Genomic DNA, 27,516 nt, shown 5'->3' with positions numbered 1-27,516 from the left:
ATTACAGACTAAAATGGACCCTACTCCAACAGGAGTTTTATGCTATCCCAGGCACCCAACAGCTTACATACTAACCTGAAAAATTCCCTAGCTCCTTCTCCTTTCTACCTCTCCCCCACCCCCAGGTCTAAGTGGCCGAGGACTGTAAATTGTCTGTTATCAGTGAAGGTGAAGCCGTTTTCATTGGTTGCCAGTCACATAGGGAGTGGAAGGAGTCTATTATATGCCAACCTCTTCCCTTCCTGTGTTCTAGCTCCTTTTATTTCTCAGTCTTTCCCATGTCTGCTCCCTACTGGTCATGTGTATTGCTTAAGGGGCTTTGCCTATAGCTATAGTCTTATATCTGTGCCATTCTACCACACAGGGGCCCACATTAGCACACCAAAGCCTTCATTAGTGCAACCTGGAGGCCTTTTCTTTCCTATTTGACACCTTCCGTATCCAGAAGTACAACTGTAGATGTAAACATAAGCTGCTCTGCCTACCGCGCCGCCAGGTCTTTATCTGTGCCACCCTCAAAACTCCACATGCCACTCCAGGTTCTTTCATGGTACTTGACAGTTACTTATTTCTTAATAATGAAGAGTAAGTTCAAGTTTTTGATTCTGTGTCTAAATAACGAAGGGTTGATAAGCACTGAATTACATAAGTGCTATAGGCTACTTGTCAAGTATCTGATTCTTTGACCAAATATATGTAAGTCTAATGAACTATATTACCTACTATATTCCAGGCACACTAGAAATCATCAACTATTCAACAGTGCTTAGATTCTTGTTTTACTAACAACATAGAAAGCAGCCATAACAAAACTAAGAAAATAAGAGTATTAGAGAAGGGTCAACTATATAAATACAAAAACAAAAACAAACAAACAAATAAAAAAAACCTAACAACCAACCAAAGAAGAAAGGAAGGGGAAGCCGGACTACCAGCGCACTAAGGCACTCACATGGGCAGTGACTCCTTTAATTTGCTGTCCAAAATCTCTTTGTACATGGCAGCTGACATCACCTCTTCCATCGGACACATGATGCCATATTCCTCACAACCGTTCTCTTGAACCAGGGGGTCTGTCTTATGTGGATCAAACATTATGTTATTCGGTGTAACTAGCAGGACGCCACTAACTGTGCCCTAGGAGGAAAAGAAAGTATCATTCAGTCTTCAAGGTTCGCAATTTCATAAAGGTTCTCGATACCTCTATTACGTGCTTTTTCTGACTTCTGGCCATCTGCTTTCTACACGGTACAGCAAGGCACTGGGGCACTTTCATGAAAACATGCATTTCTAGGAAATGCTACTGTTTTCCGCAGCAGAGACAGAGTGCAAGGAATATCATGTTCCGCCTCAACCAATCATGTGAGGAATGAAGTTTGACAAAGTAAAAGAATGGCCACATTATGAAGAAAACTCTGCACAAGACCAAGACCAAGTTTTGCAGGAATCCCCTCCCCCCGCCCCCGCCCATGTTCTTCCCCAATGCTGCTACATGAGAACCAATAACTCCATCCGTGGAAAAGCAATAGTTTCATAGAAATAGTGTTCGAAAAAAGTAACTAGGGTTGCTTGAATTTGCTATTCGTCAGTTATGGGACTTTCAGAATGCAAAGTTTTAAGGTATACTTCTTCATCTGTAAAGTTGGTAGATTGGATAAAATTCACAGCAAGCTAACTGTTTTTTCACTTACCATTAAAGACTATGAATTGTAAATGAGTTTATATAAACAGTGATATAAATCCTAAGAGTCTACTCTTTTTATCAATGGAGGTTTATAGACAGTTGACAGCATTGGTAAGAATATTTATTCTGTCACCTATATCAAATTGTATGTACACGGTTAACTTGACTCTCACAATCCTAGCTGTGAAACAGGAACTATTTCTGTACTGTTGTGAAATATCCTCGTCTACAGACATAAAGACAAAGGCTAAGAGAAGTGGGCAAAGAAAAGAGCCAGTCTGGGTAGTCTGCTCCTTCACCATGCTACCACACAAATCACAGAGTAGCCATACTCCACCGCAAGTGAAGCATCCCTTACTCTCAAAGTTTTATTTAAACTTTCATTCCAAGATATTTTTTATGCATAAAAGTAAAAAGCCTGACAAAATTTCTGAAAATCCATTGGTTATTTAAAGTAATCTTGCTTTTTCCTGAAAGAAAAAAAAAAAGCAAAGAAAAGAGAAAATCAGACAGCCTACTTGATTTGGTATCACACCATTCTTTCGAGTTCAAACACAAGCACAGTCAACCTGAACAAAAATGTGGCATGAGCTATGGCCGACACCGCCTTCTACAAGACTAAGTAAAGAAAGCTTGAAAGTCTCTCTTGATGAAAATATCCACATTAAGTGACAAGAAGCAACTGGAGCACATAGTACAGGTAGAAAAGACTTACAGCAAACATGTCACATTAAAATACGAAGTATATATGGGGACATTCAGGTGGGTAAGTGATCTAAAACAGTTGAACTATCATTTCTTTAAAAGATATTATTTACTGTGTGTGGGTGAATGCTTATGTACACATTATGTGTGGGCATATGTGCCAGAACATGAGCAAGGTGGTCAGAGGACAGATGGTAGAAGTTAGTTTTCTTCTCCCAAGGGTCTACCCACAGGGCCATCTCAAAGGCCCCTAGCTGCCACTTCTTCTAGTGCAGACAATGAACCCCTTTAAGGAGTAACATTATAGAAACTTCAGCTTATCTGGCCTCTGAGCAGTGTTTTCATGAGACTCATTTACAGCAATTTACACCGCCGAAGCACACACCAACACAAGCCAATGAGAGCCAATAAAGTGTTACACAGGACGTTCACATGGCTGGGGTAAACCTATGGTATACAAACAAGGCTACAGTACATGCACAGTACATGGTTCTTAGAAGGTTTCTAACCTTTTGTTTTTTTGCTGCTTCGATTTTGGTAAACTAAAGACTTTGCAAAATGAAAGCAAGCAATTGGTTAAAATTAAGCAAGTATATTCTAGGTACTCTGAAAGTAGTGCCCTTTCCATTTATTTTTAGAAATACTGAGGGATAATCCTAAAATACCATGCATCCAGGGCAAGCACTGTCACTGAGCTACACTCCCAGCCTGTAGCAGATTCGGCTCACATTACCAACATGTCACACGTTACATTTCAAGTACTTTCAGGAAATAATTCTAAGTAGCTACACATGAGCAAAAGGTCCAATTTAATATCAATGCTTCAGTTCTGTATACACATTAAAGCTACAAAAGGCCTCAAAGCCGTTTCTATTTTCTGGACTAAACCAGGTGATACCTTACCCACTGGATCAACCAATCTGCTTTAATTTTCTGGGAAACCACCCTGGGAGCTAAAAGGATGCACAAGTGAATCATTCAAACTTCTTTCCTCAAGGCCAAAGTTATGAAAAAAATCTCAAGACTTTACCTTTTCAACCTCATTTGACTAAAAGTCTAAAATCACACACTACCCGTAAGAAACACTCTTTATAATGACAGAAAAGGATAAGGCATGCTAACACTTCTCAAAAGAAGTGGAAAGGGCTATAGCGCTATCTACCACTATCCACCAGGGTGGAGTCAGGAAAGAATTCCGAGATTAGTGCTGAGTTTTTCATGATAAGTCGATTCATCCAGATAATATCAGAATGCTAAACATTTCCATACATAAGAGTTCTCTGAAAATTCATGAACTATTAGCTATAAACTTATAGAACTGAAAACAGAAAACTACCCGTTGCAATGAGACAGTTCCACTCACCTGTCAACAATTTACAAAAACCACAGAAAGAAATCAATAGAGATACAGGAAAAGACCATCATCGTCCAATTTGACTTCACTGATACTGTAAAATGTTCCACTCAGTAGAAGCAAACTGCCCATTTTTTTAAGCATATATGCACAGTTTATCAAGAGGTTCTAGGTGGGGAAATAAGTCACACTCAAATGGAGGTAAAAGTGTTCCGTGATCACATGGGATCCCATGAGAAATCAGTTAACAGAAAGATACCCGCAGCGGGTGGTGGTGGTGCACACACTGCTCAGGACGCAGAGGCCAGCCTCGTCTAGAGCTAGTACTAGACCAGCCAGGGCCACACAGAGAAATGCTGTCTCAAACAAAAGAAAACATAAAATATCCCTAAGTGCTTAGCACTTCAAACAGTAATATACTTGCCCCAAAGTAGAAATGTTTATTCCTATTTTTAATAGCTTGAGTGAACACACCTCAAATACTTTCTACCATATAGTATATACTCACTAAAGATGAGTTATCTCTCAATTTGTATGTAATGCCAAGTTTTCCAAAGCTAGCACTCCTGCTAAAATCAATACTGTGTTTAATATCTTAGCAAAAATCATTCTATGTGCTTTATGGTAGTGAATTTATTTATATCCCATTACTTTTCATAACTGCCACAGATCATCAGACTCTTTTTTTTTTTCCCTTTGGTTCTTTTTTTTTCTTTTTTTCTTTTTTTTTTTTTTTTTTTTCGGAGCTGGTTAAGTCACGGGCAAGGTCCATTCTAACTCAAACATCCAGTCACCAAAACCTTGGTAAAACAGTCATAGCTCAGTAAAAACTGAAGTATGATAGAGCTCCACTCTAAGATGTCACTCATTACCTTGCCATTGGTGATATATTTGCAATTAATTTTAAGAAATTTCTCAGTAAATGCTTCTTCTTCTTCAGAAGTTGAAGATACAACTCTTGCAGGCCGAATACTGCTCTCTGTAGATGAAGGAGGCGCTTCTTTTGGATGGACTACATCAGGAGTCTTAAGCAAAGCAAAATAAAACACCAAAAAAGTGCCTTAGGAAACTAGGTCCATACACCATTAATGGCAAACAACCTTCCCCAATAAATCCTACTCTCCCTCTCACCATATTAAGATAAATACCCCAAAATCTCACAAATTATAACAATAATGGTATTTTCATTTTTAATGAAGATTTTAAATACAGCAAAAACTTCAATTTTAAATGCATATAATAAAAGGATGCATATAAATTATATCAATCTATACATCTACATGCCAATATATGCACACACATATGAGCGTACGCATGCGCGCACACACACACACAGACACACACACACACCTAGAAAGCATTAAAATCTAAGTAGCTCAACACACATTCTGTGCTGCTTGTGAATTAAAGCACTGGTTTTGATAACACTGAGGCGGCAGCCTCCATAAGAGCAGAGTACAGGAGGAGCTGGCCAGAGAGATCTAGTACAGCAAGCAAGAAGATGAACTCATCACAAGAGTTTTGAACTTACTCATTTTCTTTCTGTAGTTTCACCTATGTGTGTGTGGTGGTGGTGGGGTACGCATCCAAGTGTTAGGTATGTGGGCACACCTGTGTGTATACATGCTATTTGTATTTGTGGAGACCTGAGGCTGATATTCTTAGAGCTGAGAAGCACCTCTCAGTCAAACCCAGAGTTTTATCCATGTTCAGCCAAATTCCATACCTGGCTAACCATGAGAGATGGACCTGAGATGTAAGTCTGGGCTGCTGAGAGAGCTAGTGAACACAACTGCAATAACATGCACTTTCCCTTCAGCTCTTCCACAGGTGATGGATAAAATGTTCCACACCAAAAAGCAGATGAGCCAGACCCACAAGAAAGTCCACGACAGCAAAGAGCTAGCAGCAAATTCTATTTATAGCAGTTCAATTTCTCCTGAATTACGGGTTTATTGTCTGAGTATCACCAGCTACTATGAAACCACATTACTCACTATTTCAAAGGACAGTGCCAATTGTTCTCCTTAAATGAAGGCGTATCTCAGTGAGCAACCTGATATGAGGCTCCCTCAGTCTCAAATCTTACAACTCAGTATCTATAGCAACCCCAATATCGCAATGTAACCCTATTACAAAGATACATAAGTCAGCTTAGCAAATGCTCAGAGTATAGCACAAAGAGACGTTTTCTTTCTAAAAGAATCAGAGTTGTCTAGGGGACTGTGATCAAACCTCGATACAAATTCCATAAATGTGAATCATTCAGAATGTCTTTATGTCCGCGAAGAGCCTGTTTGAACTGAGTCTGTCTTGATCAATGCGTTTGAAGCTCATTAGGGGCTCCTGGTATTTCGCTGGGATTTAGCTTTAGCTACGAGGATCAGAAAGGTCCTTGACTAGAGTACAGCAGCAGCAGTACTGTCCCAAACACGCAACTGGGAACAGCCACAGGCTTGTAGTAAGTGCAACCTCTGCACTTGGGTTTCTTTTGCCTGGGCTGTACTGTGTCTGTGCTCACAGGGTGAAAACTTCACACACAGCACAGTAATGTCGAGGTAAAACACAAGTGTTTCTCAGCCAATAGATGCATATAAGCATGCTACATAAACTTTAAAATCTTCAATAAAACCATTTACCTCTTTCTGTAAGTTGTATATACTCACACATTCATTTATTTTTATTCTGCTTCCTAGAATCAAGAAATTGAGGAAGCTTAGACACAAGATACAGAATGAAACTTTTTCAGTTGAAGGAAAGTAGGGTGTGATTTCAAGGGACTCACGTTGACTTTAGATCTGACTGAGCTTTTATCATCAGTTTAAAAGAAAAACAATATTCTTAATTATTTTCTTGAGATCGTAATTACATCATTTTCCCTTCCCTTTCTTCTCTCCAGCTTCTTCTATGCTCTCCTCTCTTTCAAATTCATGGTCTCTTTTTCATTGTTGCTACATATACTGGTGTATGTGTGTACACATACGTATCCCTAAATACATGAGTATGACCATCTCAGCCTGTATAATGTTATTTGTATATTTTCGGGGATGAATGACCATTCGGTATCAGATAACCAGCTGATAAGCTCTTCCCTGGGGAAGACTATTTCTCCCAGTTTCAGCATTCCTTATTTGCCTGAGATTCTTTGTCTAAGGTTGAGGCCTGGCTTTTCAAATTCTAATTACAAAACGAGGATCCCAACCAAAATTCAGAAGAAAACTGTCACTCATAACTTATCCATTTGTGTGATTGTGTAAATATGAAAATTTAAAGTTCTATTTCAAGGGATATTAACCATGAGATTTTTGTCAGAGACTATAAGACTAAGGTCTGATTGCAGCATAATCTCTTAAAAAATATAACTAGAGGTCAGTGAGGTGGACCAGCAACTCATTAGGAGTACAACAGAGGAGCTCACGTTTGACTTCCCACACCTATACTGCAGCTTACACGTGCCTCATCTAGAGTTTCAGGGGACCTAATACCCTTGTCTAACCTCTGCACGCATAGGCATACACACAGCGCACATACACATGCGTACATACAATTACTAAGATAGTTGATTTTAAAGTTGAAAATATCACAACTTATTTATGTGTTTTTGCCCTACGAGCATTTATTAAAATAATTGGCTTAGATTTAACATAAAGTGTGTATGAGAGTCAGATTTATGCTTAAAAGCCTTGAAGTTAAAATTTTAATTTATATTAGTTAATACTCCCTAGTCTATGGCCGTACCACACAGAATGCACCCAATCCCATTAGGCAATACAGATAAATATACTTTATGTATAATATAAATTTTTAAAATAGGGATTACTCTTTGAGCATATGCAATTTTCAGCATTTAAACTGCTCTGGTAGATCCAATGTTTTAACTCTGACTGTCTGATTCCGCAGTCAATAAACAAGGAAGTACACAAGTTCAAGGTGTCAAATGACAGTGACAGCAATGCTTTGTTTTATTTAGAACATTAACAAGCATGTCCACATGCTCGTATGAGAAGCTAATCTTACTTCTGCATGACTGCAGCATATAAGTAAAGAATATTTCCTAGATGTTTTTAAACACTGCTAGTATTGCCCCAAACAAAACCTATGCTAAAGTCCTTGTTTTCTTAAAAGGTGATTAAAATATATGATAAATATTAAAGTTATGATAATAACTATAATCCTCTTACAATTTTATGTTAGGTATTAATTGTGTCTCCTAAATGACACATTGAAAATTCAAGTCCCTGGACCCCCAAATGGGACTTGATATGGAAATTGGTCTTCTTTGGATTAATTAGTTTTTCTTTTTTCTTTTTTTGTAAAGATTTACTTATTTATTATATATAAGTACACCGTAGCTATCTTCAGACACACCAGAAGAGGTCATCAGATATTATTACAGCCACCATGTGGTTGCTGGGAATTGAACTCAGGACCCCTGGAAGAGCAGTCAGTGCTCTTAACCGCTGAGCCATCTCTCCAGCCCCAGGTTTTTCAACGGTCATATGGAAGCAGCAAAGTCCTTACCATAGACAAGAGGGAGAGGCCAGCCATATGACAACAAAGACAGCGAAGCATTTTCAAGCCCAAGAGTTCTAAGCACCAGCAAACACTCGTGCCCACTGCTTGCCGGATAAGCAGACAATTGGCCTCTCGTGCTTCTAAGAAGAGGTAACAGTCTCGTCACTCAGTCACTAGAACTGAGGCTTCTGCTTCCAGAATTGGAGGACAATAATTTTTTATTGTTACATACACTCAATTTGTGATCTTTTATTAGGGAAATAGCAGAAAACTAAGAGGGCGATGGGAAAATTTAAATAATTTAGAAAGAGCACATTAAGAAAGCCAACAAGAGCGGCTTGCTTCTCCAGAGGACCACATGTCTGTTGTCAGCCCTTAAATCAGAAGACTCTCAGCCTGCAACCCTCTCCAGGAGAGCTGACACTCTCTACTGGCCTCAAGTAATCAAAAAACAAAATCAAACATAATCCCCAATAACCATAGCTATTGCGTTCAGAGAGAAAAACCTCACACTTCCTTCTGCCTCTGCAGTTTTAGCCATCCTTCTGCCCATCAGCCAGCTCTGGCAGTTCTATTGGACTTCACTTCCATACATCTTTTTACAACTCTGGGAACTTTCTAGTTTCTACAAGCTGAATCGAAACAGCACCCAGTATTGGTTCTTGTTAGTCAATACAGTAGGTACTTAAGGCAACATGAGAGATACTATGGTGGTTTAAATAAGAATGTCCCCCCAGACATTCATATATTTAAATGTCTAGTCACCAGGGACTAGCACTATTTGAAAAGATTAGCAGGTCTGGCCTTATTGGGGGAAGTGTGTCACCAGGAGTGGTCTCTGAGGTTTTACTTTCAAAGCCCTGTCTAGGTCGAGTGTCTTCCTCTCTGCCTGTGGATCAGGATGTAGCTATCAACTACCTCTCCAGCACTATGCCTATCACACCTGCTGCCACACCTCCCACCATGATGATGTGGGCTAACCTTGGGGAACTATCAAGCCCCAGTTACATGTGATCTTTTGTAAGAACTGCAATGCTCATGGTGTCTCCTCACAGCAAGGGCATAGTGACTTAAGGCCGGAAGTTAAGAATCCAACACAGGACCTAGGCGGTCAGATTTAACCCTCATCTCATTACATCGTGACATACTATGAGTCTCAATTCAGTTTCTAAAGGAGATGTTTTAAGCACTGTAAATTTAAATAAAGCTCTGGAATTTCTGGATGAAAATGCAAGTAAGAGGTATTTAGCGTGGGCCATAGCAACCCCGGCTGCACATCCCAACACTGGTAAGAAAGAAGACACTGACTATGTGGGGACTCTACTGTTCCCTTTGCAGTTTCCTCTTCAGACTGTCCAGGTCTTTTCTAGACCATTAACGTTTTTAAGTTCTTTCTCCTTAATACACTGCGCTTCTATTTCTACTGCTATTCAAAAGTTCTACCGCCATCTTTTATACTGACTATGCTAGGCAGTATTTACGGAAGGGAACAACTCTGCATATTCACTCTGGGTGAACAGATTTCATTACCCCACCCCCACATTATTACCTAAACACTCTCCCTGTGGGTTCACCTCTCATTCTGCACAGACTTACAGTGCACAGAAGAAACCAAAGCTGCACAAGACCAAACCTGGGTCTAAAGGTGAAGCGCAGGAAGGACTCTGTGTCCTGGTCACTGCTGTTAGCCCTCCTCCTCCTCTTCTTCCTCCTCCTCCTCCTCCTCCTCCTCCTCCCTCCTCCTCCTCCTCCCTCCCTCTTCCTCTTCCTTCTCCTCCTCCTCCTCCCTCCTCCTCCTCCTCCCTCCCTCCTCCTCCTCCTCCTCCTCTTCCTCCTCCTCCTCCCTCTTCTTCCTCCCTCCTCCTCCTTCTTCCTCCTCCCTCCCTCCCTCCCTCCCTCTCTCTCTCACTCTCCCTCACTATGGCTTGATCTCCTTGTTTATTTTAAACTTCCAAATAAAGTCAGGAGGTAGAGATATGGTCTGAAGGTAATAATCCCACAGGTTTCAACATAATTCTACTTTTAAGGTTAGAGGCTCAATCTAAGTCCACCTCTGACCACATTTTCCTGTTATTTCTCCTCCTGTATCAAACTTGGCACGTCTCCAGCTGAAAAGGAGAAACAGTTTCCAGTAGTTACTGTGCTCTCAGTCAGCAATATTCATCATCAAACTCTGATCTCCACTGTTACCGATAACAATAATATAAAGCGCAGATTGACTTTCCATCTCAAAATCTGAAGTGCTCATCAGTGAAAGCACAGGAGCAAAGTCCACAGCTGACCTTGGGTTACAGACTGCTCCCCAAATCGGGCACGCCATGTACACCTCTAAGGTGGAGGAAATAGAACTGTGTTTAGGGTTGCTTCTAGTCCCGAGGTTTCCATCTTTCTCCCTTTACGTATGCTTGTCTTCCTTCTACTACTACTACTTCATTAAGTGTGCATGCGTGTAACACACACACACACACACACATACACACTCCAGAAAATACTCAAACTATTTATGATTTTATGTCATGTTTGTTAAGTATAATTCCATGAAAAATTAAATTTTATTTGATATTTCTAAGACAGAAATGTTAACATTTCTTGGACCATTACCACCAAAGGTATATCTATCCAAGCTAAGCACTTTAACAAAATAAAAGGATCTATTCTCACTTTAACCATAGTAAAGTAGAAAGTAAGTACACACAATGAGTAACATGCACACTGTGATTTCTACATAGAAATGGTTGAAAAGTAGAGTACTCACAGTGGTTTTATCAAATTCAGCTTCTGATGATGTTGGTGACAGAGGACTTACAGGGCTTAGGGATGGGGAACTTTCAACACTAGAGACATACTCAGGATCAGGAACGTATAAAACCTGGAAAAAGTGTTCACAGATAGCTTCAAATAAACAAACACTAATGACCAAATAACGTTCTATAAGCAAACATTATTTAATAATGGCTTCAGCAATAAAAAGAAAAATTCAGATTATAAAAGTAGAGCAGTAGATTATATAAGCATGAAAACCAAAAACACTTTAAATTGACTTAAATTAATTTAGAAATGGTTATTACAATAAGCTGTTGACACAGTACAGAAAAAACCTCTCAATTATTGTATTACTGTATTGCAGTACTCAGCTACTGTTCATCTCAAAGGCAGCTTGGCAGTAACTAAAGAAATTATTTGTACCTTGACCCAACAATATTATCTACAGAATTTGGGCTGTGGAATGCATATAAATAGATACATACAAGTGTTCACTGTCCCAGTGTTAAGATTAGCAACAGTGTAGCAGTGTGCGTCCTACTGCATAGCTAGCTAAGCAATCATATGTTGATACTCTACATCTCTACAGATAAGGAAAGTTGTGAGTGCTCTCTACTTAAATCCACCACTTTCTAGGGGTCCCAGACAAGCTTAAAGATCCAAACAAAATCCTCGGATGAAGGTTAGACTATTTCTGCAAGATTCAATTTGTTAACCACTTTCATGGAGAAAGCAAGTTTTAGTTGGAAGGATAGTTTACCTTTAAACATACTGGAATTCTGTCAATTTACATGAACTACTTTAAGTGTTTTTAAAAATTCTTCAAGACTATATTTGAAGCATAACTTACACTTATTTTCATTTGTTTTAAGAAGGGAATTAATAGATGTAACTCACACTTTTTATCTGGCCAACAGGATTTGTTCACAGAACACAAAAAACTATTTTCATATTTTCTACATTCTGAACTATATAAAAATGAATATATTTAACTTAATAACTTTAAAACCAACACATTTAAATAATAACAATACCTGTCCAGTCACGACTGCTCTGGAGAATAACTTATTTAACTGAACAAGTTCATTGGGTGTGGTATCAAATTTCAGGGCTATGCTATTCAAAGAATCCCTTGATTCAACCTGTTTAAAATGAAAAACAGATTACTTTCATCAGTTAAAACAAAAAAATTTAACATTGAGTGATTATGCAATATTAATACATCTTGAAAACAATTTTATATTTGATCCATAAACTATAATGTCTGAGAAAACTCAAGAAATACTACATTCTACAATAAGCTCAACCTACAAAGTCAGACAGCATGTATATTAAAATGTAGTCTAGCACAGCCCACGCTGGCCAACAACTCAGTTTCCGAATACAAAGTACAGATTTTAAAGCATGCTCACGTTACACAAGCACTGAAAGGACGGAGGCAGAGCGGGTACTCCCAGGTGAAGAGCTCCAACTGCTCTTGCAAGGACCAGACTCTGATTCCCAATCCCAAGGTGGACTGCTGACCGCGGTCTGTAATCCAGCTTCATCCAGCTGGATTAACTTGCCTCGTGTCCGCCATACCCTCACCACAGCCATGTTGGAAACAGAAAGGAAGCTCAGTACTACGCTGAATGGAAGAGAAGAATTGCATTTCCAAAACAAAATGTGACAGTGGAAAATGCAAGCACCTGGGAAAGGAGGAACAGGGCAAACAAAATCTGTGACACAGGCCATGAAACTTGCAAGAACATGTGAGAGAGGAGAGAGGGATCTTAGGAAAGGGGCAAAGAGAAGGTGGAAGGAGTACATGGGACATGAAGGCATGGGGACTGCTTTGAGAAAGGAAAGGAATGGAGAAATAAAGGTGCTTGGGGAAGAGAGACCAATAGAACAAAGTCTATACTGCCACATACACATGAAAATTCCATAATGAAGCAGCTGGGTGTTTTCCAGGTCCCTTGAAATTTAACAGAAAAGGAAGTGAGAGTAAAGGACCGAAAATGTAAGAGTAGGAAGGATGGATAACAGATAGCAGCAGCAAGAGAATGTCAATGGATTTGGTAACTGGAAAATACTTTACTAGAAGGGTTAGTAACATTATCAAAAATGATAATGCATGTGTATAACTGTATATGGAGAGACTGTGAACACGTGCGTACACGAATGTGTAGAGGACAGAGGTGAATGACCAGTCCCTTCTCCGCTTGCTCTTCATCTTATATTTTGTGATAGTCCTTGGCTGATGCTCGAGCTTAGTGATTAAGCCATGCTGGCCGGACACCAAGCCCCAGGGATCTGTCTGCCTCCATCTCCCCTCCACAGAGACTACAGGCACACACAGGCCTGGGTTCTTAACCCGCGTCCTACGGATCTGAACTAAAATCCCCATGTTCCCAATGCCAGCACTTCAACAGCCAAGCCATCTCTCAGACAGTATGCATGTATAACATTTTTATGGCCCACTCTAATTCCCACTTAAGGTGATTTTATGATTAAAACCTGCTGTGTGTTTGTGTGCGCACATGTGCAGGGGTGGGGTGGGGTGGGGGCTGGTTTTAGCTTTTAGGCTACCTAAAAATATAATGATTAACTTTATACCATATAAATTAGTATTAAAGTAATATTTAAGCCACATATATTTTTCAAATTGCTTGGCCAAGCTCCTGGAACTTGGGCTACACTTGGGTTAAAACAACCCTGCCTTGTTTCCACATCCAGAGCTGGGATTACAACTGCATACAACCACACAGACGTGACGCACAAGTCTGCGATACAGAAAGTTTTATCTTAAGAGCAATACGTTGAAACGCATACTGCAGTCAATACTAAGTCATGTTACATGACGACTTGATAGTTTCATTATTTGTTTTAAAGATTATAGTAAAATAGAGTATAAAACAATATCTTACCTAGCTTTCAAATTTATGTTTCTTTCCTTTATAATTTGACATGTTGAATAAAAGAAATAAATGAATCTAAAAAAAGAGACCTCTTAGATGCTTGTCAATATGAGATTTTACAGTCAATTATAAAGAAAACCTATCAGGTATGGTTATTTTAATTTTGCTCCTTATTTATTACATGCCAAGAATGGCAAATTTCTAAATTCAAAACCAATAAAATTATATAGTTCATAATCATGGTATCAAAAGCTATATCTTTATAGCATAGAATATACCAAATGTCTCAAATCTCACACTTTTGTAAACAGTCAAGAATATTGTATTACTTAACCTTTTACTGTTTGAATGCATTTTTTCATTCCAACCATGTAGGCACAAATATACATAACTTAGGGTTGTGATGGCTTTAAAATCTAATTCTTTTTGTTTTTTTAAAGATTTATTTATTTTGTGCATGTGAGTACACTGTAGCTGTCTTCAGACACACCAGAAAAGGACATCAGATCCCATTACAGATGGTTGTGAGCCACCATGTGGTTGCTGGGTATTGAACTCAGGGCTTTTGGAAGAGTAGTCAGTGCTCTTAACCACTGAGCCATCTCTCCAGCCCCCTAATTCTTTTTATAGCAGTTAATTCTACCTAAATATGTAGCTTCTAGCCCTTTGAAAATGTTTAATATAGCAAATATAGGGCAAAGTATATGTGTGTGTATACACTATAATACTAATAGTTATAATATTAGAAAAATACAAAGTAACAAAATTGATCTGAATTCATATATTTGTTTTACAAAACGTTTAGCACTGCTAAATCATGTTTATGTTCAATCAAGTAAGTAAAATGCTACACTCCAAAATTAATTTGTCAGCTGTCTACCATAACCAGGAATGAGAAACACCAACACTGTCTGAGACTTGTTTCAAGAAGGGCAGAAATCCTGCTTTCACAGCTGAGGAAACTCAGTACTCAACCTAGCTTATAAGGGTCTCCTCTGTCATTAGCATTAACATTAGCACCGCTGGGAACTCAATTAAGAGCACACTCTTAAAAAGGTAAATATTTTCCTAAAAGCCTGATCTAATAAAATTATTGCGGCATAGAAACTATGACTAAATTATCATCAATATTAAATTTAACCTGGCAGAATACTGTCTTTGAAGAACACAGAAAGAAAAACAAATCATAAAATGCAATTAAGAATCCGAGGATTATTATTAAGGAAAGTGACACACACAAAAGTCAGATTTTTAAAGTGAGGCAATTTACAATACTTAATCATCTGCAGTCAAACAGAAAATGCCTTTGGTAAGACTGTTACAGATAGAAATTGCTTCTGCCAAAGTAACTTACAGTATATTCAATAGTTCCCTTAGGCTTCTGAAAAGACATCCTTCGCCCATCTTTCTTGTCTAGGGTCTTCTTTTGGCCAGTATCTGAGAAAATGGAAGCCAAACAAACACCTGTTAAATTCACTTTCCTTTCGGAGGAATGACAACTGCAGGAGAGAGCTCCCAGCCAGACATAAAACCCACTAATTTAGAGGGGCAGTATTATTATTAACTAATGTCTAGAGAGGATACCATTAACATATAGAGAAAAAATTCTCTATAGGCAATAGAGTGGTAGTGTATGGTTCTATATGAAAATCCATCATTTTAGGTTGGATGGTAATTATTTTTCAGTTGTTGGTTAAGGTGTTTCATGTGGCTCTTATTATCAGCAGAGGCTGGACAGAGGCCTTGGTGGTTAAGAGCACTGGCTGCTCTGTTATTCTAGAATGTCTGAATCCGAGTCCCAGGAACCACACGGTGGCTCACAACCACCTGGAAGGGGATCTGTTGTCCTCTTCTGGTGTGCACACATACATGTAAAGCACTCTTTTACAGAAAATATATAAACAAACAAACCTTTATTGTCAGCAACAGTCAGCTACTGGCTTCAGTCTGAAATCTGTGTTTGTAAATTTTCTCAGCTATTCTCCCTTTAACAATGACTACATGTACTAATATGATAAAATACCACCCTATAAACATCTTAAATAATTAACATGAACCCCACCCCCGAAGTACTAGTTTAAAGTTTCAGAATTTACTAAGATAGTAAACATAGCAAAGTACTGTATTTACCCAAAATTAAGACTAATTCTCCAAAAAGATTAGTTCTCAAACTAATCTAGAAAAATGCAGGTCTCCTGGTTTTCCCACTATCTGAGCTCAGTTGACCCACTGACTACACTAGAACTTATATTGTAACCAATAGATCAGTTACTTTAGTTTCAATAATACTAAACAGTTTTTGAATCCCCTCAAAGCCAATTTAGAAACATTTAAAGCTGCCCTAGTATTTCCTGATAAGCAAGAGCAACTGCTATTAATTACAAACTCTTATATCTTCCCTCCATCTGATATAGTTTAAAATTGCCATCTGTGTTTGTAACCACTGCCACTAAACTATAACTTCCCAACTATGTGTGTGCTTCATTCTACAAGTTCCTTTAGGTACCTGACAAAGGGCCTGGAGTACTGCAAGGCACTAACTTGAATGGACACATTCTGACACAATTTAATTAGTATCACCCCAATTCTTAGAACTGCTGCACATTTTCCACAGGGAAAAGTCAAGACGCAGGCCAGTGAGATGGCTCAGCAGGTACAAGCACGTCTCCACACCTGGTGGGTGACTCCATCTCTGGGACACCCAAACAGGACACACATACACCCCACAAATAAACAAACAGATGAATAAATAAAGGTTAGACAAGGAGTTACAGTGTGTACATCACAAAGATATCAAGGCAGATATGTGGCAGACACAAAAACAGATGCATCTTTATTTCTGTATATCAAACAGCTCATGAACTCAAAGTGGATAGGCTGTTAAAAGTCAAGTGTAAACAATGGGCGAAAGACAAAGAAGTCACAAGACTTCGATCAAGGACACTGAACAAACAAGGCCCTTGAACAGACACAAAGATGTTTAGGTTCACAGACAACTAGTGAAGTGCAAATTTAAATCATAATGAGATACCTTTCCCAAAGTACCAGACGAGTGAAAATTTACATGCCTAACTACATACTGTCTGTAGGAAAATTGGCATTTCCTGTATTTCTGGTGGAGTGCAAAAGAATGCTAATTTGTCCTTCAGAATATTCTCTTAACCCTCCTGTATATATATGAAACATACAATTTTCTGGATGAGGAAATAGACTATCTTATAATAATTGTAAATTTTAAATCAAAATTTACTTCTGCTGCTTTGTAAGTCACCAACAGAGGGAGCCAAAAATATAATGCGAACTAAGCCTCAGGCCACTGCATTGTCTCACAGCCTTTCCTGAGATGAAATAGAAAATAAATCTCATCATTCTCTTGATGTCAGATGCAGCCACGACTTCCTTCATCCAAAAACACTAGGACAGAAATATGTCTTCATAGTGATTAAGTTAGAGCTGACATTTTTATTGCTCTCTTTCCCTGCATCACCAATAGAGATGACTCTCACGCAGGCTGCTCTTCCAGCAACACGAATCCTGCAGAGAAGATGGAAGTCCTAAAAGATTACTCTGCACACAGTGTACGCATGCCCACGAACCAATTCCTGTTTCTGTTCCAGGTTAAATCACTATGCATGAAATGTCAAAGAGCTATTCAATGATTCATGCGTGGAATGCAAGTGGACCAGAGGGAAGTGAAGAGTCTGGATTGCACACATATGAAACTGTCATTCAGTGCCATAAGACTCAAACCATAGCAGGCTTATCAAAATAAGAATTCTGCACAATATAGGAGAAGGTCTACTGATCCGAAATACATGATATAAAATGATGCTTGATAAAACCAAATGCAAACTGTAAAAACAACGAATACCAGGTTATAAAAAGAAAGAATGGCAGACGAAACAGCTCACGCCATTTTAGTAAGTTCCACTAAAAATGAATAAGATTCTAACAATACCATGGCTAATGCTTTGAAATCAGACACACCTGAGGAATAAAATAATCTCTTAGGAAATAAGTATGACCTTTCATTAAGACCTGCCGTCTTTTCTAACTGGCCACCATTCTACATTTATTTCCACCAGAAGAGATTCCAACAACAATGGTATTGATATCATAGTCTCTGAATGTTCAGGTTAAATTGATGTACAAGTGCAGTCTTCAGAATGTATAGCCTCTTTATACACACGTCAGTTCCACCCCAAAAACAAAAAAAAATAAAAAAATAAAGTGCTGTATGTGCTCTTCTTCTAAAATCCAGTTAGAACTCTGCTAAATTCAGTTTAACAGCTTAACAAGACACTCCACCCCACCCCCTTCAGACATGTCCCACATCTGAACACCTCCCATAGTTCAGCAGGTTCTCCATCGTCCACAGTGACCCAGTAAGTCTGATCCCAGGGTCTGATAAATCCGGCATAGCCTTTTGTCAGTTTCCCATCATCCTGTGTTCACTTACCCAGGTATATCTGGAAATGGTTAGACTCTTTCCTACTGCAAAATCCACTTCTATGGTCCCTAAGACTATGGGATGATCCTAAATAAAGTTTCTGACCACTAAAACAAATATCCTTGAATTTTTTCCTTTAGCATTAGCTGTCGTTGTATTTACTGAATCCAGTATTTATGACTGTGTGGTTATATGTCAGTTATCACAGGCAAATAAGAAGTGAAAATGCTAAATAAAAAATTCTAGCTGTGAATCCGAAAGCCAAATTTCCCAATTTAATTTAAAAAAGTCAAAATTACAACATTTAAAATACTTATTAGCCACATTTCCATAGTAGCTATTACAGTGGACATCACAAATACCACAAAAACATTTCCATTGCTACAAAGTCTTGAGGTTTCAGTGTATAATCTAAAATCTGTAACTTAAAATCTAAACACCCCAACCTCTTTCCACTCAGAGACCCTGAGCTAAGTGCATACCTAGACTGTTTCTCGTCCATATATAAAGTTGTTACACCATCACTACTGACTGCATCAAAGTGGCTGCAAACAGACCTTTTTGCTGGGGTGGGTGGCTTAGCTGGAAAACATGCTTCTCAGCAAGTGTGAGAACCTGAGATTTATTCCCAGAAGCCATGTAAAGGTGTGGCACGTATGGCAGTCTACTTGTAATCCCATGCTGTGGGGAGAGTGGAGACACAAGATCCCCAAGGTAAGGTGGCTACCCAGAGTATCAAGAAATTGTGAGTGCAGGGAGGCTCTGCCTCAGGAGAGGCGGAGGAAGATACCCAACATCAACTTTGGGTCTCCATAAACACTGTCGTACAAACTTGAGTCCACAAAGAATCATGCATACACATAGGTGCACACATCACACATACGCATGTATTTGACTAAATAAAAAACTACCGTTTTGAGTTTGGAGTCTTAAAGGATAATAAGGGTTCTTTTTTGGTGATAATTTTAGTTACTTTTTGCTATCTTACAGTTTTTCTCTTCATTCATTAAAATCAGAAATAACTTTATCCAGGATGTCCAATAAGGTTGATCTTTCTCTTTTTAAAAATTTATTTATTTTATGTATATGAGCACACTGTAGCTATCCTCCGATACACCAGAAGAGGGCATCAGATCTCATTACAGATGGCTGTGAGCCACCATGTGATTGCTGGGAATTGAACTCATGACCTCTGATAGAGCAATCAGTGTTTTTAACCGCTGAGCCATCTCTCCAGGCCTGATCTTTCTCTTATGGATACTGATTTATATTTTTATACTGATATATAATTATAGTATATATTTATATTATACTGATTTACATTTTGCTCTTTTGATTAATTGCTAGTAAACAAAACCTAGCAATCTGATATTTTCATTTGTTCTTAAAACATGTCCCCTTTCTAAGAGGAGCACCAATCATGGAGTAAAAAGTGTAGGGAGTCACTTTGATAAGTCTGCTGGTCAGTACACAAAAGGGCCTTGAATGGAGGGCTCGCTCCTCTTGTCTCAGTTACCTGTTGCCATTGACAGTCTGAAAATAGCCAGTGAAGTAATGCAAATGGGTTATCACGAAATTTATTTTCACTGACCTGTGGTTCAAATCCAAGGCAACAAAAATGTATATTTTTTGTTCCTCAAATTAAGCATCCTGACAGTTATGTGAACCATTTCAGCTGTTCTGTTTCCAAAGGACAAATATAAAATTCAGTGAACATTTTAGGAAACTGGGAGCCAAGCTAAATTACTCAAGTTTTAAAAACAACCGAAGTAAAGCAAGTTAAACTCAATTTGTGAAGCAGAAGCACTAAGGATGAAATCACTCAAAAGCTCTGGGTTATTACAAGCCTGCCCCCTTTTACTCCATCATGTTTCATACAGATCACACTAGTGTGTAACAAATGCCTTAATGTCCAGTTCAACAGGTTGCAGCTGGACAGTATTAAAGAGACCAATGGCCCACTTTCAAGGCTTAAAAACACTGCTCACTATTGAGGTCAGAACTTGCAGACAGGACAATTGCCATTTAGCAAAACTGGTGCCATTACTACTCCCACTTCCAAAATCCTCTATGGCCTTCCCAGGGGGACCCTGCTTCGTTGGGGTTTGGGGTCCTCTCGCAGGCCAGTTAATAGAAGCATAATGAATTGGGATGCGGGAGATATCTGTGAGAAGTAAACCACACTACTCTGCCACTCCAAATCCAACATGACATTGGAACTGCACTCAGGAAGCAGATGGAGAGGTGGAGCTTTAAAGTAAACATCCAGCTCAATTATTTGTTCTGATTTTTTATTTGTTTGATAAATCAATTGCTACACTCCCAGAGGTTGAGATTCTAAAATATGGACAGTTAATGATAGTGCCTTAGGTTCTGAAGGGTAAATGAGAAGAACGTTTACATGGTGCTATTTAAAGGATCCTGTCATCTACTGGGGAAACAGAATTGATATAACAAAGTTTGGACAAAAGCTGATATATTAATTTAAAACTTTAAACTTGTCATAGCCATTGACCTGCATTTAATTAGTAGAATATGATTTAGTAAATATTTTTAAAGCCTGCACCATGAAAGCTAACACCAACAAGCACGTTTAAGGTGGGTACATGTTATAATCTGATCATAGGTAGGCCTATTCTGTTTCTTTTGTAATTCCTATTCAGAGCAACGGTGCTGATTATCGTCCTTACTGTGCCTTCACTGTGTCTCAATTACAATTTTCTTATAGCGATTTAACTCAAAAGCCAGCAAACATTAAAAACTGACTAATGGGAGGGCCCTGCCCTGAGAGGAGTCAGGCAGCAGTAACTCTGGCAGCCCAGTAACTGGGTTGTTTGTAGCCAGTGTAAATCAGAATGTGTGACCTAAGTTTTCTCTAGTTTTTCCATCATTACCAAGTCAGAGGACTCAGGTAAAGACAGGTATGCAGAAATGTAAGCTGTAAGAAACAGACAAACAGCCACAAACCTATCTAAGAGGACAGTGTAAACTAAACAACAGTAGGCAAGAACAACTCTATCCAGCCCAAACCCAACTGCAAGGTCCAAAGAAATCCTCATTTAAACAAGGACTGCTCAGAAATCTTAAAAGTGCAGTTTGTTAGATACAAACTCATAAAATCTGGAAAATGTTAGGGAGCTGCACTTACTCTATGCATGCCAGTCTGTGCCTCTGCCTCAGCTGCATCTCCATCGATCACTCGCTCTAAGTCAGGGAGTGATCAAACTCCTTGCAGTCTTCAGAACTCTGCATCCCAACTTTAGACCAGTGATGCTTTTAACGGCTGCATGCTATTCCCAAGCTGTCGCAGTTATCTTTCTCACCAGATTTGCTCCCAATGATAAAAACTCTAGAGCCGAGAACCTCTGAGATCATTTAATCCAAACCACATTCACAAACACGGAAATTCAGGCCCAGAGGGATGTGGTAACTTTTCTAAGTTCTTTCACAAGTTAAAGCAAGGATGAACCCACCCACTTACTGTGGTCACACCACCAAAAGACAACTCAGGGCCTCTTCAAACTGTGAGATCCGGGGCAGCACAAATATTAAAATGTACAATGAACTTATAAGCTGTTTCAACAGAAGAGGCATTTGGATAGCTTCTGATAATGTAGATGTGGAAAAAAAAAAAAGCCAGATCTAGTGGTGTGTTCAATGTATTTTCAAGATGAAAGATTTGTATATATCTGTGCATATCTGTTAGAAACCAATTATATCCCTTTCTAATTGAGATTGACCAATAGCCACCATCTCCAAGTAGGAAGTTGAATTTCATTTAAATTTCTTTTTTACTGAAACATTCTCAAATATAGTCTATTCCTGGTCTCAACTTTAAAATTCTTAATCCAGCCAATAACTTAACAAAACTACCCCCCCCCACGCACACACACCACACCCCTTTTGTTCTTTCTAATTTCAAGAACAGAAAACCAGGAGTTCTAGTGAAAGAAGACAGAAATGAGCAAAGAAAGATATATTTAAAGGAACACGCTGAAACTAGATTTTAAAAGTCCCGTTTCCTTAAAGCATAAGTTACATACCCATACGCAGTGATGACTCATTACTTCAAGGCTCCAAAAATAAATAGTGGTGCGGGTTTATGGATAAATTTTATGTACTTTGTGATTGTCTTTACTTTTAAAACTGAACTGCTCATATGGCCACCTTTAAAGCACCCACAAAAACATGAAGCCAAGCTGCAAAAAAATATAAATGACTGATCCCACAGAAAGCTAATAACGCTGGAAAAGCCACCATAGGTATTACAGCAGCGTGCATACACAGCACTTTACACTTCTCGGTAAGGGATCGGCATTGTGCCATTATAACTCTTTAAAAAGAGTAGCCCAAAGTTGCCGTGGTGTCAGAGAAAGCACAGCGGTTCCATACAAATACGTGCGAAAAGTTTCCACGTTCGGTCTCAAGAAAAGACTCGGTGCAAAACTCACATAGGTTCCAGAGGAGGGAAGCGCTTCCGATTACAAAGTACCATTTGTTTTTGTTTTGAAAGTTAGGAAACCAGCCCTAGCAGCTGGCTCGCACCGAGAAAAACGACTGACCAAGGCAAAAGCTGCGCAAACACGGCGTTCTGGAAGTCTAACTCCGTGGACGTCACAACTGGTTGGAGGAGGCAGAGGAGAGGGGAGGATCACACACTGAATTAGGACGAGTTGGTGGCGCCTGCCCGGGACAGGAAGGGCCACCACGCAGTTGCATGGCTCCCGCTCCCGCACACCTGCGCGACCGCACACCTGCCCGTGGCGCCGCCTTCCCGGTCCCGGTCCCCGTCCGCGCGCCGGGAGGCCAAGCGCCTCGGGGACGAGGGGACTCACCGGGTCCCTCGGGACTGGTCGGCGAGGGCGGTCGGAGCTCCGCGGGCCCGCAGCCCGGGTCGCCCGGAGCCGGCTCCCTCAGGTAGTCCTCGAAGCGCACCTGCCGCGCTTCGCCGCCGCCGCCGAGCCCCCACAGGCGGCTGGCCGTGCCCCGCAGCAGCCGGCCGCTCTTGCCGGTGAACGTGGTCAGGTAGTCCATGCCGCCGCCCGTCGCCACGGTTCTCTGGGCCGCGGCCCGCTGCGCGACAGCGCCCGCCCAGCCTGCCGACCCGGGGGCGGCGGCTCCGCGCCTCGAGGCGACCGGCGCGGGCCAGGCCTCCTCCCTCGGCCCGGGATGGACCAACGGCCACCGTGTCGGGGGAGCCCTGACGCACAAAGTTCCAGAAAAGTTCTGCCTGTCGCCTCCGCACTCCAATCTGGGCGGAGCTTAACTTAGCAAAATATATCTCTTCTACCTGGATGGACCCAGGGTTAGAAACCCTGGGACCTTTCAGTCTCTCGCGCCTGTTCGAGCCGCCCTCCCCCACTGTCCCGCCGCGGTGGAGCAGGCCGGCTCCCCCTCCCGCCCCGCCCCGCCCCGTCCCGCCCCGTCCCGGACCCAGCCGGACTTTCTGGACCGCTGCGGAAGGGAGGACCCCTAGCCTTCTGCCCAGGGCGACGTGGGGCTTCCAGCCGGCCTAGACACTCTGCTAGGTGTACCGGAAGTTCAAGAGCCTAGTAAAGTTTTTGCTAAAGGTGTTGGAAACTCTCTCTCTCTCTCTCTCTCTCTCTCTCTCTCTCTCTCTCTCTCTCTCTCTCTCTCTCTGTGTGTGTGTGTGTGTGTGTCTGTGTGTCTGTGTGTCTGTGTTTCGGGGGGTGGGGGGATAAACCTTATGAAAACTTGAACCTTTAAAACAATCTTTAAGAGTGAAGTGCTGGGTACTTTAAATGTTGAGACTGCAGCCAGAGTTTAAATAATGCAGAGTTCATGTTTAAGGTTCTGTGAGTTTAGGAGCTAATGCTAAATTGACTTTGCAGGAATCCAATCCTGTGAAGGCTCTGATGAACAGATCTACCTTTCAGGTGGAAAACAAGAGATTTGGGAAAGATCAGTGACTTTGGACATGCATGCTTACTATTTGGTCTTCCTGGGAGATCGGCTTAATCTTCTATGTCTGTTTATACTTTTGTTAGTTTTCCTGCAAATTAAATGAGCCCTCTGTTTTGGAATCTCCAGTATCTTAAAGTATTGGAGGAAAAGCTGTGAATTGCTCAGGACGTTAAAAGGCTAAGAACTCTGAATAATGGAGTCCAGAAAATCAGGGACTTATTTGCCCAGTTACTTAAGTACTAAAGATAATTCTTCTTGGGGCTGTTGCCTCTGATCAACGTTTTAAATCATTTGACTCATCTTTTCCCCCATGGCTTCACCATTATCAGTTTAAATTCTCACTTGATTGAATAAACTTCAGGATCCTAACATCAGCATCAACTTTATATCTGGTTAAAAATACAGAATGTGTGGGCAGCCTCCCCAGAGTGCCTAATTTACAGTGCTTAGGACAAAGAGGCCAACAAAATTGCATTCTCAGCAAGCATCCTTATGTTCAGAAGTGTTGCTTGGTTTAAAGTCTGCTCCAGCCTTCCTCCTGTATCTCGTAAGGACATACTGTTTAGGCCTGTAAAGACAATGTTTGTGCCCCTCAAACTCATATGTTCAAATTCTAATACCCACAAGAAAGTTTACTGAAGTTATTAAGTCATGAAGCCGAGGCCCTCTTAACCACGACTAGTCCCCTGGTAGATATAGCCTCCAAGAGATCTCTGACCTTCCTTTCACATGACGATCCACAGCTAAGACAGTCTGTAACTAGAAGCGGCCATTGCCAACAAAATCTGGCCTTGGATTTCTAGACTCTAGACTATGTAAAATAAATTTTTGTTATCCATAAACCACCCAGGAATGGAACTTCTTCCTTTTAATATCCTAAGACTGTTTGTCTTGGTTATATCTGAGAATTACATTTCAATAGAAGGCTTTACTCAGCTCAGTACCTCCCTGAGTTCTCTGAGAGTATCAGCATGTGAGCCAGGGTTGGTAGGCAGAGGCCTGTAGTCCCGGCTCCAATGGAACACAATGGAACTTTCAAAGCCAACCTGTGCATCCTACCAAGACGTATCAAATTTTATAGAGAGAGGAGGATAGAGGAGAGGGAGGGAGGGGAGGACAGAAAGAGAGGGTACTTCAAAAATATGTTAAAAAAAAACTTGATGAACCAAAATTACTTTTTTAGGGTACATTTTCTGTTGTCTCACTAAATGTACTTGCTTTTCTGATTTGCATAAGCAAATAGTATTTGAGTTCTTAATATCCACTTTTGCAAACAGTACAAATCTGCATTCTGCTGTTTCAAATACAATTTTACAAGAAGTTGGTCCTCCCCCCTTTTTCTGCATCTATATCACAGAAGGCAAGAGCTGCTAGACAAATATATACCTTACTCACTGAATGCTTTACAAATTTGATTTAAATTCTGATGAACCTTATTACTTCTATACAGTTAATCTCATTGTCCTGTATGCTACGCTTGTTATTGGAACTGTCATCATTCTGGTGAAGTATCAAACTTATCACCCAAATGTTACTTTATCTTCTACAGGACCCAAAAAATCATACATAGGCCATCAAAAGTGAAGGCTCACTTTTCTTCCGTTTTTTCCTCTTATCTTTCTATACGAGTTCCTTCCTATATTTTGACTCAGAAAGCAGTCCTTACTCCTGTCTTTACCTCCCCATAAGCTCTACTTTTGATCTTGGTCTAGTAGGCAATTGTTTGTGATGTGCCAGCCTGTGAATCTTCTCTTACCTTCGGTCAGCAACATAAATTTCTGTTGTCCTTAAAAGCTTTCCTTGCTTTCAATCCCACCAACAATGGAGGAGTGTTCCTCTTTCTCCACATCCTTGCCTGTGTCCGCTGTTACCCCAGTTTTTGATCTTAGCCATTCTGACTGGTGTGAGGTGGAATCTCAGGGTCATTTTGATTTGCATTTCCTTGATAACTTAAGGATGTTGAACATTTCTTCACTTCATGTATCATCCCTGGACCTTTCTCCTCCTTCAATGTATCTGTATATCACTTAATGCTCCCCAGGACAGAAGCCACATTTATCCATTCATCAGCTGGGTTTTGGGGTTTTTCCTGATTTTATGCTTATTATTAATGTTGTGACCATCTCTGTGTCTAAGTTTCTTTGTTGACATACTTCACTTGAGTATATACAAAAGATATTAAAATTACAGATTTTAATCTACGTATTCTTACATTTCTTATAAATTTCCAACTATTTTCTTTTCTGTAGTGGGAATATTTATCCTCAAGTTCATATGATATTTCAATATATACAAAAGAACCTATTTAAAATGAAGAAAGTTTAAAAAAAACAAAGTTGGAGGCCCTTTTTTCTCCCAAAATTACAAATTGTATATTGGTACAAAGATAGACATACATCAATGTTAATTAATTAATCACTAAGAAGTAAACTTTGCATGGCATTGGTTTTCAACAAGAATACCAAAGCCATCTAATGTGTAGGGGGAGGGGGAAGAGGTTACTGTCTGCCACAAACAGCTCTAGAATGACTGGTAGCCAAATGACTCTTGCCTCATACCAAACGCACATGTGAACTGGATATGACTCAAAGAAACAACTGTAAGTGCTGAAACCTTCTAATTCTTAAAGTAAAATGAAAGATGCAAGAAATCTTGGACTTGGCAAAGGACTCTTAGCATTGACACCCAAAACTCAGATAACCTAAGAAAAGCTCCTACTTGTAGTCAATGAAATGCAGTTAGCAGATGATAAATGCCAATTTCTTTGATTAGAATAGTAGAGTTAAAAAACACTTTAATAGCATTTTGGTGTCCGTGAAACTACTGATATTTGTACATGACAGGTAAGTGGGCATAAAACATGGTACTTTCTGCAAAGGGCACTCACAGAATCTATACACATTTGTTAAAAGTTATATAGTCTTCAATTCAGTAACCATAAACACACTTCTTATGATAGGTACTATTTATGGCTGAAGTGATGGTTTTCTGTTTATAATAGCAAAATATTGAATACCGTTTAAATGGTAATGAACAAAGAAATACGATGGTTTTGTATTCAGTCCATATGTGCCTGTAACACCAACTTGGGAAACTGAAGCAGGAGCATTGATGAAGCTAGACTGGGCTACATAGTAAGACTGACTTAAAGGGAAACACACACACACACACACACACACACACACACACACACGAGTGTATCTACAGGGATGAGGATATG

At 39.9% G+C, this 27,516-nt stretch overlaps 1 protein-coding gene and 1 long non-coding RNA gene across 29 annotated transcripts in view; one reads left to right on the top strand and one right to left on the bottom strand.

Annotated features, from left to right (window-relative positions):
- Oxr1 (oxidation resistance 1) overlaps positions 1–27,516 on the bottom strand; it is a 434,885-nt gene that overhangs the window by 50,290 nt on the left and 357,079 nt on the right. For 15 of the 21 annotated variants that reach the window (NM_001197907.2, XM_087555486.1, XM_087555482.1 and 12 more), the window contains 5 exon segments: positions 953–1,137; positions 4,616–4,768; positions 11,014–11,127; positions 12,056–12,163; positions 15,276–15,358. In NM_001197907.2, coding sequence (NP_001184836.1) covers positions 953–1,137; positions 4,616–4,768; positions 11,014–11,127; positions 12,056–12,163; positions 15,276–15,358 — 643 coding nt within the window. 21 annotated transcript variants of the gene reach the window in all.
- Positions 23,793–27,516, top strand: part of LOC120093810 (uncharacterized) — a 42,026-nt gene continuing 38,302 nt past the window's right edge. For all 8 annotated transcript variants that reach the window (XR_015624776.1, XR_015624775.1, XR_015624777.1 and 5 more), the window contains exon 1: positions 23,793–23,941. This is a non-coding gene — a long non-coding RNA (uncharacterized LOC120093810). The remainder of the gene's footprint in view (positions 23,942–27,516) is intronic.

The sequence above is a fragment of the Rattus norvegicus genome, chromosome 7, assembly GCF_021556685.1.
Source record: "Rattus norvegicus strain SHRSP/BbbUtx chromosome 7, alternate assembly SHRSP_T2T, whole genome shotgun sequence".
NCBI classification, from domain to species: Eukaryota; Metazoa; Chordata; class Mammalia; order Rodentia; family Muridae; genus Rattus; species Rattus norvegicus.
This window is presented reverse-complemented; position numbering and strand designations above follow the sequence as displayed.